Source organism: Ictalurus furcatus, chromosome 19, assembly GCF_023375685.1.
Source record: "Ictalurus furcatus strain D&B chromosome 19, Billie_1.0, whole genome shotgun sequence".
NCBI classification, from domain to species: Eukaryota; Metazoa; Chordata; class Actinopteri; order Siluriformes; family Ictaluridae; genus Ictalurus; species Ictalurus furcatus.
In genome coordinates, this window is record NC_071273.1 from 5,630,524 (window position 1) to 5,644,113 (window position 13,590).

Genomic DNA, 13,590 nt, shown 5'->3' on the forward strand with positions numbered 1-13,590 from the left:
GTATGATAGGTTCATATTAATGCGTTCATTCTAATACGTTACAGTTACTATAGTAACAGCTCATACACAGGGACTTCCAGATGCTCCACATAATGTAAATGTATTTGGAAAATAATGTCTTGTTCTTTAACAAATTAAAATGTTTTTTTTTGTTTTGTTTTTTTTTTAATTAAAAAATAAATAAATTAGGAGACATTTAAAAAAAAAAAAAAAAAACATTTGTAGAATGAGTCTACAGTGTCAGCACTTTGCAAAGTTTCCCAGCATGTGAAAGTCTTCAGGTCAGAGGACAGAGTTTACACTTTCTGGTTTCTTGGTAACATGATACGTAATGATGGTAAAATGGCAGGCTGCATTTTTTTCAGAGAGAGAGAGAGCGAGAGAGAGAGAGAGAGAGAAGGAAAGAGCAAGGAAAGTACTGCTTATTGCAGATATAACATAAGTGAGAAAAGGAACCAACTTGTCTCAGATGTTCTGCAACATTGAGTCTAACTATAAACTGCAACATGTGTTGTGTCACTCATTAATAAATGAAAGATTGTAACTGATGACAAATCGCTGTGGTACAAGTGGAATAACACACTCCAGACTGTGTGGTTATATACGTGTTGCATCATGCTATATCACACCGCCCCAGAGTGGATTATTTAAGTATAATATAAAGTATAAAGTATAAGGCCTGGAGTATGTTACTGAGTATAAAGTATAAGGTCTGGAGTATGTTATTGTTTACATAGTCAAGGCTGGCTGGTATAAATATGCTAGCATGGCTAAGCTTTACCTCTTGCTTAATAAAAGCAAATAAACATAAGGTTAAATTTTTGTCATTGACATCATCTTATTTGCTGTTTGAAGTTGATTATTTTAACGTTTTGTGTAACTAAAACATACACAGAATAGTATAGAATTAGACGCGGAGGCTAATTTCTTTCGAGTGCAGACTGTACATTCAGCTTACATGCAGTCATATAAAGTGATTACACTTGGTGAAACCTTCTAGATGTCCTTTGGGGCTAATTTATTTAAGTTGAAATACAGTGGCAGGTTATTTTGCACCTGGCTGTAGTTTTGCACCGTACCATGTTGTATTTTGTGCACGTCATCATCATCATCATCATCATCATCATCACTGACGTTGTTTGTACTGCGTGTTATTTGCTAATGTATAACTTTGTCTAGAGTAGTGGTTACCAACCGTCTTCCTTGAGCTCTACCTTCCTATAGGTTTCATCTCCAACCAAAATCTAACACACCTGTTTTAGTTGATCAAGAACTTCTTAAGGCAATGATTATATGGTCAGGGAGGCACACTTATGGTTGGGGCTAAAGTGTTCAGGACGGTGTTCAGGAATCAATCAATCTATCTATCTATCTATGTCTATCTATCTATCTATCTATAGATCCATCCATCCATCCAACTATCAATGAACATAAATGAGGTGGATTATGTTCTCACAGCAAACACTTTCAGGACAAATGACAGAACCGGAAGTACACACCCGAAGAATCGATGTGATGAAAACTCTACGACTTAAGAAAATGAGGAAGCACTGCTTATTTGTGTTTCAGTGAGTGTGTTCCTGTGTGTATGTGTCATATCATGACTTCATAACAGTAAGCGTGAGTTACTGATGGATAGTAGACATTTTCAGCCATCACCAGACGTCACTGTTTATAGAGTATGCCTTGGCAGCTCTAACAGCTGTTGTATGAGAAGCGTTCTCATGTCATATAACACTTTATGGAACAGTGTCAAGTGGAAGACGTATGAGCAGGAACAAGTGGAACAAACGCAAGGTTTAAAGGAAATAAAAAAACAACAACACTGTTTTCTAAAAGATATGTGATATGAGTCTCTGCCTGTCACAGAGAACAGCACTGTACCTATTTAAAAAAAAAAAGATTTTTAATCTATCAGTAGGTTACAATAAATAGTGTTAAAATAGCTAATCATTCCAAATAAATGAAAACAATATACAGAATATTAAAATATCACACAGTTTTGTGATACATGTAAAATGTCTGTATGTCCTTTTGATTAATTGTGAAGAGAACCTGAAAGTTATTTGAATAACTTCTTGAACACTCATACTGTATGTGTGTTAATAATGTACTAATCACGAGTCTTATACCTTCATGCGTGAATCACGACTTCCTTAAGCACGTTAGTACATGTTTGTTAGATAATGTATTAATTAACACGTAAAGAATATGAATTAAACGTGCATCATTTCAAATTGTTTACATCATTTGCCATATGCAGCTGCATACACAAGCACCATTGGATGGCGCTATCCTCTGATCCTCTGATCCTCGTCACTGTACGTAGAAAGATGCACTAATAATAAACAGCAATAAATTCATCTCAACACCATCCAATGATGTTTGTGTACACGGCTGCAGGGCAAATTATACAAACAATGTGTAATGATGCACATTTGATTCACAGTCTTTCTTATAGAACATGTTTGATTTACCCCTACGTGTTAATTAATACATTAACTAACAAACGTACGAACATGTACTTCGTGACTCACGCATGAACTCATTAGACTCACGGCGTAGTTAAGGTTAGCTCTTCATTAGTTCATGAATAGTACATGCCTTAACTCATCATTAGTTCATATTTAAGTAAGTATTAATTCAGGTATTAGTGCATGATTATTCATGTAATGTTATTGTAACGTGTGACTGATTGATAATGAACGAAGGGTAGTAGTATGTTATGAAGCTGCATTTTGGTTTTACAAAACTGAAAATTTTTACTTGCAGAAACTCCCTGTGCTTTGGGGGTTTCCTCCAGGTACTCTGGTTTCCTCCCTCAGTCCAAAGACATGTGTTGTAGGCTGACTGGCATCTCTAAATTGTGTGTAATGTGTGAATGTATGTGCGATTGTGCCTTGTGATGGGTTGGCACCCCACTAAGCGTGTCCCCCCACCTTGTGCCCCGAGTTCCCTAGGATAGGCTCCAGGCTCCCCAGTGTAGGGTAAGTGTTACAGAAAATGGATGGATGGATGGAAGTGCTGATCCATGAGACGTTTAGTCCAAAGTGGTATAACTGTCACCATCTTGTGGCAATGAAAGATGTATACAGAACGTTCAATTAAAAAAAAAAAAAAAAAAAGATCTTTCTCAATATTGAGTGATGTGCCATGATGTTTGTTAAATTCAATTTGCATATGTGTTGTATTTTAAATAATAAAGTCAGCCATTTACCCCCATTAAATTGCATCATTCTCAGTCTTAAATCCAGGCTTGGTATGTAAACTTATATAATTTATTAGATTAGACAAATTTTTGACTAGCTAACTTGATATGGTGCATATTACAACGGGACATTGTATTTAAAATAAAATCCTGAATTAAAAGGTTAAAATAACAATATAAACATTAAAAAAAAAAGATTTTCAAATGAACGTGAATCATAACCACGGAGTAGAAATGCTCATACAACATGACACTGACATAGATACTGTAAAGGTAGACTTTCTGAAGCATCATTATCAGTTGGAGTACTGGTGTCGACGTGCGGTCACAGCAAAATCCCCAGCGTACTGATTAATTCTGTCAGAGTTCATTTGTGTCCAACCGGACATGAAGAAATACTGTAGGTGTTAATTCAGCACTGTGGATTTGACTGTGATGATTTCCTTTATTAGGTTTAGTGGTTGTTGTTGTTGTGTTATCAGTCAGCAACCGATCTGGCTTTTTGCAGAAGGAAATAACAAGCAGGTCAGAGTAGATTTTAGTATTTATTTTGTTTTGGGGTTTTATTGTTCATGTATATGATTAGGATATCTTTAATACTGAGATTCTGATATCATGAGCAGCAGTCTTGGTGTTGGATTGTGCTGTTGTTGAATTGTGTCATGTATTTCTGTGTCTTATGAAACCTGTCGTGTCTGTCTGAAACCTGAATGCAACCAGTGCCATACTCTAACTTTAATCCTGCTAATCCTGTTCTTTTTAGTAGAATATAAATTGTCATATTCACTGTTTTCTTCTATTTGATAAGACTGAGATGAATTTGTGTAGACCGCCTGTGTGTTACGTCATTTCAGCTATAAGTTACAAATCCATCCATCCATTCATCCATTTACCATACCAATTATCCTGGAGCCTATCCCAGGAAACTCGCGGCACAAGGCAGGGGACACCTTGGATGGGGTTCCAACCCATCGCAGGACACAATCGCACACACACTCATAATACACTATGGAAATTTAGAGATGCCAATCAGCTTACAACGTGTGTCTTTTGACTAGGGGAGGAAAACCCTGAAGAACAGGGAGAGCATGCTCACACAGGAGGCGGGATTTTAACCCCCAAACCGGAAAGTGCGGAGCAAACATGCTAACCACTAAGCCACCGCGCCTCCCAGAAGTCATCATAAACATTAACCACTACATTATGGGCTGAACGACTGTTGTACTCGTCACTTTTGCACTATCACTTTTAAACACCAGTTGACGAGTTTAATCCGCTTTCAGTCGAGTTCTTCTACATGTGTTCAAGTAAATGTCCTTTAACACTTCTAGCTTTCCATTGAGACGCAACGATGAGGCAACACCTGTTGCAAGAATGTAAGAGAAGTGTGTTTTACAAAATGATATCTTAACCAGTCAGATATCTTGAATGTAGGCAGATTCAACTAATATTTCACTTTAACAGATATAAGCTTATTAAACCTGTTTCTAGATTTTTTAAAAATGAATTTCAAAGAGAATCTAATGCTAGAAAAGTGATTACTGGTGTTATATTTATTATATAATAATCTCATAATGAGAAATATTTCATAACGCTTCCTTAATTCGAGGCATCTTCGCTCGCTAAGAGATTTATTTATTTATTTATTTATTTATTTGCAATGTATGTGTTTAATCATGATAACAGATAACGATTTCTCATCACAGTCCACTTCTTTATTGGCTAGAAAGGCTCCGCACAGTAAGTGAGATGAAATCGTCTGCACTTGTTGAAGACCATAACATTCCTAAACAATATGTAGGCCTATCAGAGACGTGAGACATGAAAATCTTATCAGGGTTATAGCCTAGCCGGAATGGATTTCTGTTCAGACATCGATTTGTCTTCAAGTAAACAAGCTGTTCAGTGTGTGTATGTGTGTGTGTGTGTGTGTGTGTGTGTGTGTGTGTGTGTGGGAAACTCAACCATTAATTAGTCCTTACCTGAGTGAACAGCAGTGACCAGAAGTATTCTCTACCGTCAAAATGCAGAAGGAAAAAAAAAACCCACCTGGTCTGTGTTAAGCTTCCAGCTTACTTTTGATTGGCTTACTGATCTCAGCCAATCAGTTGAGCAGGTGAGCTGCTTGACTCTTAAGCCGTCCTACAAGTTCATTAAGACGGCATGAAGGCGCGGGAGAGTGGGAAAGTCACAGCGTGAGAACGGGAGATGTCACGTCGATCGCAAATGAAGCCGAAAGAAGAGCTTCAGTCACGTCACCACAGAGGCTGAAGGGACACAACCACTAACTTCCTCTCCTTCTCTCTCTCTCTCTCTCAAGTACAACCACACATTTCCTTTTTTCACTTTCTGTTATCTCGCGCAATTCTTTCAGTCTCACACTCTCTCTGCGCCTCCTCTTTCTCCTTCTGAAGCTTTTCCTGTTTGCTCTCTACTCCTTTTGGTACTCAGGTGTATCACTGATGTGTGCATTTTGAGAAAAAGCATGTACGCGCAAACGTGCGTAAATATCAGCGCGTTCCCCTCGGGACATTAATCTGAGATGCGTTTTTAGATTTGAGCTCAAAACCCCTCCAAAACATCGAGCGCCTTCTGAGACAGGCATGTATTATTCATGTGAAGCAGGAAGTGGTAGAGGTGCAAAGCGTGGGTGGATATTCAGCGTCTTAGGCAACGTCTTACTTAAGGCCATGCTACACACACACACACACACACACACACACACACACACACACACACACTAGCTTCTAGAAGGTGGCCTAATTTTACACAATCCTCAATCCTCATTACGGTGAATCCGTAGTTAAGACTGTGAGAAAGTGAGAATGTGTGTGTGTGTGTGTGTGTGTGTAAAAGAAAATGAGACAAACCTACCATTAAACAGGTGACAATGATGATGAAGATTGTGAGGAAGATGACCACCACATAGAAGCCTTCATTGCTCCAAACATTGTCCCTCTCATGCTGGCCTTGAAGCACATTCTTCTAAAGAAAAGAGGAAAATATTAATGATAACACCTTTAAACACACATAAACACACACACACACACACACACACACACACACACACACATGCTGGCTAAATAACAAATCCTTCAAGCAATCATCTTTGCTCAGCTCACCTCCAACGGCGAGCGCGAGCAAGTCTGAAACTTCACCAACCAGTCCAGACACAGGTGGCTCGCCTCAGCCCAGACTTGTACTCACACACTCGCGTGTTTTTGTTGTCTGCCTTTGCAGGTGATTCAAGGAGTAACATGTGCAGCACTCAAGAGACAAATTTCTTCTGACATATGGAGTGAGAGCGGAAGCTCACTCCGCCCCTAGGCCTGCCCACACACCACCCACACACACACACACACACACACACTCACTCTCTCTCTCACACACATAATTTAACCTGCCCCTAAAACAAACACACACTAACCTGCAAACACACACACACACACACACACACACACTCTACACACAGCCCTCTGAAGTTTCCTCTGAACCCCGGAACAGAGCAGGAGAGGAGCATGCGTCCTATCATGTTCTCGCCCCCTCATCAGGCCACGCCGTCACTGCTGTGCAGCTAACAATCCCGACAAATGACGGCTGTTGTCAGTCTACTCGAAACACACACCAGCAACTAGAAAACAGAAACTTTTGATGATTCTTAAAGCGTCACGCTTGTTCATTTTATACTAGAATGTGTTGGACTAATGATGCTAGTCTTAGCTGAATGTTTACTGAGGTTTTCTGAAGTACGCACTGCAAGAAATGACTTATTAAGTGGAAAATCTTATCAAGTGAAAATATCTTGAATTCAGTCAAATGGATCCATTATATCCTGTTACAGTGGTGCTTGAAAGTTTAGAAAGTTTAGAATTTTCTATACATCTGCCTAAATATGAACTAAAACATCATCAGATTTTCACACAAGTACTACAAGTAGATAAAGAGAACCCAATTCAACAAAGGATACAAAAATATTATACTTGGTCATTTATTTATTGAGGAAAATGATCCAATATTACATATCTGTGAGAGGTAAAAGTAAATGCACCTTTGCTTTCAGTATCTGGTGTGACCCCCTTTGCAGCAATAACTGCAACTAAATTTTTCCTGTAAGTGTTGATCAGTCCTGCACGTCGGCAAAAGTATGTGAACCTCTAGGATTAGCAGTTAATTTGAAGGTGAAATTAGAGTCAGGTGTTTTCAATCAATGGCATGAGAATCAGATGTGAGTGATCACCCTGTTTTATTTAAACAGGGATCTATTAAAGTCTGATCTTCACAACACTTGTTTGAGGAAGTGTATCATGGTATGAAGAAAGGAGATTTCTGAGAACCTCAGAAAAAGAGTCGTTGACGCTCATCATGCTGGAAAAGGCTACGAAACCATCTCTAAAGAGTTTGGACTCCACCATTATACAGTTAGATAGATTGTGTACAAATGGAGGAAATTTAAGACCATTGTTGCCCTACCCAGGAGTGGAGACCAACAAAGATCACTCCAAGAGCAAGATGTGTAATAGTCCACAAGGTCACAAAGGAGCCAGGGTAACTTCTAAGCAACTAAAGGCCTCTCTCACATTGGCTAATGTTAATGTTCATGAGTCCACCATCAGGAGAACACTGAACAACAAAGGTGTGCATGGCAGGGTTGCAAGGCGAAAGCCACTGCTCTCCAAAAAGAACATTGCTGCCATTCTGCAGTTTGCTAACACTGACGTGAACAAGCCAGAAGGCTGTTGGAAAAATGTTTTGTGTACGGATGAGAGAAAAAATCCAACTTTTTGGTTTAAATGAGAAGCGTTATTTTTGGAGAAAGGATATCATAAGAACATTATCCCATTTGTGAAACATGGTGGTGGTGGTAGTCTCAGGGTTTGGATCTGTTTTGCTGCATCTGGTCCAGGGCAACTTGCCATCATTGATGTTACAATGAATTCTGAATTACACCAGCGAATTCTAAAGGAAAATGTCAGGTGTATTTGGGGGACACTGTAAATTGGAAAACAGTGATAACCAGTGTAATATGTTTCATTCATGATTTGTTCTTTTTACTAGAAATGTCCAGCATTTCACTTTGAGTTGGTTTATATAACCTCTGCTGATTTACACAATGTATCTCATTGTAAATTAAAACAAAGTGATATTTGAGTGTGTCTAAACTAAAAAGGAGTATGACACTCCTGTGGTAAATCAAATGATTGTCTCTAGCAAAAAATAAAATAAATAAACTAATTATAATCTGTTTACCAGACTGAGCAAGCATTCACTTCTGGTTTTGTAATGTTAATCGCTAAATGATGCCATCAAAGCAACACAGCCTTTTGCAGAAGGGTGCTTGAACAGACTCTCCTTTTATCTGAAGGATTACTAATTGCTTCATTTAAACCATTCAAGTTCCCACTCTGGAAGACATTTTTCATGTCAGCGCTTCACCGTAGCCCATGAAGGCACATAAAAAATGCATTATTATTAATGTGAGCCTTCAGAATAAGCGCAAAGAAAGATTTGAGATGAGCTGGTTTTGATGAATGACTTGATTAACATGAAAGTGAGATTTTTTTCCCCATCCCTTAATCTCAACGCCCATTTTAAGGATAACAAGAAGTCAGAACATCACAGCCAAAAGCAACTTCCTTCAGGCTCTTTCATTCACGCTGAGTGTAAACGACAAACCTCAGCGGAGACCTCGGTGATGCCGAAAGGACCAAGGCTGCTATGCAGAGTGTTAATGTTGAGCGAGCGGATCACTTCCTCTGAGGACACTGGCTCCGACGCTCCCGTTCTGTCCGACGACACATACAACTCAATGCCATTTTTCTGCTCCTGAGAAAACATGAGGAGAAAATCAAGATAATATTAATATCAACTAAAATATTAATACAAGCTAAAATATAAAAAAAATAAATAAATACAGCCGAGGGTAGAAATAAAAAAGAAGTGTGTGTGTGTGCATGTACGTTCTTGCATTTTTGCCTGCTGAGGTTATTATTTTGTGCACTATTGTGTTACTATTGTATGGTACACTTATTAGACTTTCATGACTTTATCATTTATAGTTTGACAAACAGCTTCATGACTAAAGCTTGGAGCAAACCAGAGCACTAGCATCGTCACAGCCAGTCCTCTCTGTTCCTCCAACAACCGTCTTAAATTTGTTTCTGAATTTTTTTCTTTTTTTTGGTCAAATTTTTTGTCTGTATTAACGTCAGCACCTTTAGGAGCTAAATGTCATACTAAATGTCAGTTGTATTTGAACATTTTTTTTTTTTTTTGCATTTGTATAAAACTTGCTATCAAGTGAATAAATACGCATGTAAGTGTGCATGGACGTGTAAAATTGAACTATTAAAAAGGATATATTGCACTCACATTCACATTACACCATGAAACAAATACAGCACTGCTAAAACTGTAAGAAAAAAAATGTCAGAAAATAGGACATCGTATTATTAAAAAAAAAAAAAAAAAAAGAACACTACCACAGGAAGAAGAGTGGTTGACATTTAAAACATGTGGTTATTAAATATGTAATTTTTTAACCATCGTATCATATCTATGGTTTTGTAGGCAAACTGATGAATGACTGATGCTGACCCATGGTCCTGGAGAAATAACATTTGATTCCAGTGTATACAAGATATATAGAGGGATGACAATACAAACCCACTGGACTTGAACACAAAAGATAGAACAGTTACAGAAAGGGAAGGAACAGCAATGACTACAAAACAGCAACTTTTTTTTTCAATCTAAAAAAGAAGATAAAATGTTATCAAAAATAATACAAATGTTAATAAAAAATAATAAGAAGAAATATATCAAAGGAAGAGAAAGTAAAATAAAAAAAACTATTTTATACTATAGAAATGCATATTATAGAAATAAAAGCAGTTTGATCGCTACATATCTGATAAGTCTATATATTTCCTTGAGTATCCGTTTTTTTTTTCCATATGAACTTGAATAAGTTATGCTTCCAAATACTGAAATATAACGTTTAATGTAAACATGAGGAAAAATTGCTTACTCATTTGGTTCATATTAAGACTCAAATGTTAACTTGAATAGAAAGTGAATTCTAAAACACTTGAAAGAATGATTTTATATACAGTAATAAACTCGTGATTGTTCATACTCTCGTCTGCAAGGCTGTGAGTTCAACAAGCTAAACGGACGAAGAGCAAGCCCTCAGTCATAAAACTGCTCATTCATTCCTCAGGTCTGTGTTTCACACGTCCGTACTTTCAGACATGAGGTTATGTTAAGTTTCATTATACATATAGACGAGTAGAGTAGAATGGGACCCTACTATCAACAGTGCAAGAAGACGTAAACAAACCACAACAAAGTGCGAGGACGTGAGCATGCAACAGGTAAACAGTAACAAGAGACAGAGTGCAATAGAAAATGACAGAGAAAAAGTGGGCTAACTCGGCATTGTGTTCTTACATTCAGACGGTTGATGTGTACTTGTCGTGGTGAAATGTCCAGGGCAGCAGCCACGCCTTCACGGAATGTCCGCAGGAGGCTTACGTTCAACTGCCGAACATCCACCTGTAAAGCCTGAGAGCGAGAGAGAGCGAGCGAGAGAGAGAGAGAGAGAGAGAGAGAGAGAGAGAGAGAGAGCGGGAGGGAGGGAAGTAGAGAGAGATGCATCACCATGGAAACCAGGCTTACTCGCACCAAATGTCACAAACGGAGAGAGCTGTGTCAGTGTGTGAGGCCTGAAAAGCTGTTGAGAAAAAAAACACACCACCCACCAGCGTTTTTCCAGTGTGTGTGTGTATGTGTGTGTGTGTGTGTGTGTGTGTGAATGTGTCTTGCATTTAAACACGTAGTCTTACTACTAGTGTAGCCGGTTAGCATTATGGAAAAGAGATTGTGCCAGTAGGCCTTACTGTACTACTGTGAACCTCAGACACACAACTTGCTTGTACAGAGTATCGATATATACATAGAACTTTAATAGGAACACCTGTCCTGCATTCATACGGTTATTCATGTGTCAGCAGCCCAGTGCATAAAATCACGGTCAAGAGCTTCAGTTAATATTCACATCAAACATCAGAAAGAAAAAATGTGAACTTTGTGACTTTGCTGGTAGCAGGTGGGCTGGTTTGAGTATTTCAAGAACTGATGATCTCCTGGGATTTTAACCCACAACAGTCTCTAGAGTTTCCTTTTCTTACTCTCTAGAGTGAGAAGAACGAAAATTATCCAGGTCTGTAAAGGAATAACGCCTTGTTGATGAGAGCTGTCTCAGGAGAATGGCCAGAATGGTTGAGGCTGACAGGAAGACTATGTTAACACACAAGATGCCAGTGCACAATATGCCAAACATTGCGAATAGGCTACAAAAGCAGAAGAACACATTGGGTTTCAGTCCTGTCAGTCAAGAACAGAAATCTCACCAAAACTGTACAGTTGACAACTGAAAATATTATTTTTGGTATATTCTAATCCAAACGTGATACACTGTTTATGCAACTCCATTTCCAAAATCGCTGGGATGCTGTGTAAAATGTAAATAAAAACAGAATGCAATGATTTGCAAATCATTTAAACCCTATATTTATATATTTTTTTTAATTATAAAGAAAAAATATAAAATGTTGAAACTGAGAAATTGTACTATTTTTTGAGAAATATATGTTGCTGCTAGCAACACGTTTCAAAAAAGTTGGGACAGGGCAACAAAAAGACTGGAAAAGTTGTCAAAACAAAACCAAACAAAAATACAACTAATTAGGTTAATTGGCAACAGGTCAGTGTCAGGTCACATGATGAGTTTTTCAGAAGTAAAGATGGGGAGGGATTCACCACTCTGTGAAAGACTGTATGGTCAAATAGTTAATCAATTTAAGAGTAACATTTCTCAGTGTGAAAACTGCAAATAATTTGGGGATTTTATCATCTACGGTATAAAATATCATTAAAAGATTCAGACAGTACGCAAGGTACAAGGCCGAAAACCAATACTAAGCGGCTATGATCTTCAGGCCCACAGACGGTACTTCATTAAAAACAGACACGATTCTGTAGTGGAAATCACTGCATGGGCTCAGTTTGTAGTAGGAGTAGCAGTTTAAAAACAGTTTTTGAAACAATCCATGACGTAAAATCTAATTAGGTGGCAATTGGCGAAAGTGTGTTGAACTCATCTTGACGCAGGGAATCCAGTGATGCTCGGCTTTTAAATTTTGAACACAGGGTTGAAAATGACCATAAGCATACTTCCAAATTAGCCCCAAATTTGACCCAATGGTGGCGTGAGAGCGTTGGTATCACTTGGCCCAAATTTGTTCAGAATGTTCCTTAGACCCTCCCCAATCAGTGTGCCAAATTTAGCAACTTTTTACCAGACTGTTCTATGGGGTGCCATAGACAACCAAGCCAGAAGAAGAGGAAGAAGCGGAAAAAGACGAAGAGAAGAAAAGGTAGAATAACAATAGGGTGCCTACACACCGTTGGTGCTTGGCCCACAAACAAGATCCAGAAACACTGCCACCTTCTCTAGGCCCGAGCTCATTTAAAATATACTGAGGCAAAGTGGAAAACTGTCCTGTGGTCAAATCAAAATTGAAATTCTTTTTGGAAATCATGGACGCTGCATCCTCCGGGCTAAAGAGGAGAGGGACCATCCGGCTCGTTATCAGCGCACAGTTTAAAAGCCAGCATCCGTGATGGTATGGATGTGCAATGGTGCACATGGCATGGGTTACTTGCACATCTGTGAAGGCACCATTAATGAGGAACTACAGTATATACAGTATACAGGTTTTGGAGCATCACACGCTGCCATTTAGATGATGTCTTTTTCAGGGAAGGCCTTACTTATTTCAGCAAGTCAATGCCAGACAACATTCTTCATGTATTACAACAGCATGGCTCTGTAGTAGAAGAGTTCAGGTGCTAAACTGGCCTGCTTGCAGTCCAGACCTGTCACCCATTGAAAACATTTGGCGCATTATAAAACAAACATTTTGACAAAGGGGGCCATGAAGTGTTGAGCAGCTGAAAAACTACAGCAATTGATCTCTTCAGTTCCCAAACATTTACAGAATGTTGTTAAAAGGAGTAGTGATGCAACACGTGTTGCTGACATCGAATTCAAAAAGAGCATATATTTTTCAAAAAACAAATGTTACATTAATTCCCTATTTAAAAAAAAGAAGGATTGACTGCTCTGAAATTCAAATTCATGTAAGAAAAAGAGCAGCCTCAGAGGCTGGAAAGCACAGGCCGGAGAAGTGAGCACACCAGAGGTCACACAACAGATCTTACTAGCACACACAATCCACCCACACTGCTGTAAGACCTATCACTTAACTTCCCTCACCCTTCTAGGTACCTGTTTTAAAATTCAGACCAATCACACACAC

At 38.6% G+C, this 13,590-nt stretch overlaps 1 protein-coding gene across 1 annotated transcript in view; it reads right to left on the reverse strand.

Moving 5' to 3' along the window:
• The window catches only part of ptprr (protein tyrosine phosphatase receptor type R), a 51,400-nt gene that overhangs the window by 17,367 nt on the left and 20,443 nt on the right, over window positions 1–13,590 (reverse strand). Inside the window, exons 3-5 of the mRNA XM_053649982.1 lie at window positions 10,658–10,771; window positions 8,882–9,031; window positions 6,083–6,193 (exon numbers count right to left, since the gene is read on the reverse strand). Coding sequence (XP_053505957.1) covers window positions 6,083–6,193; window positions 8,882–9,031; window positions 10,658–10,771 — 375 coding nt within the window. The remainder of the gene's footprint in view (window positions 1–6,082; window positions 6,194–8,881; window positions 9,032–10,657; window positions 10,772–13,590) is intronic.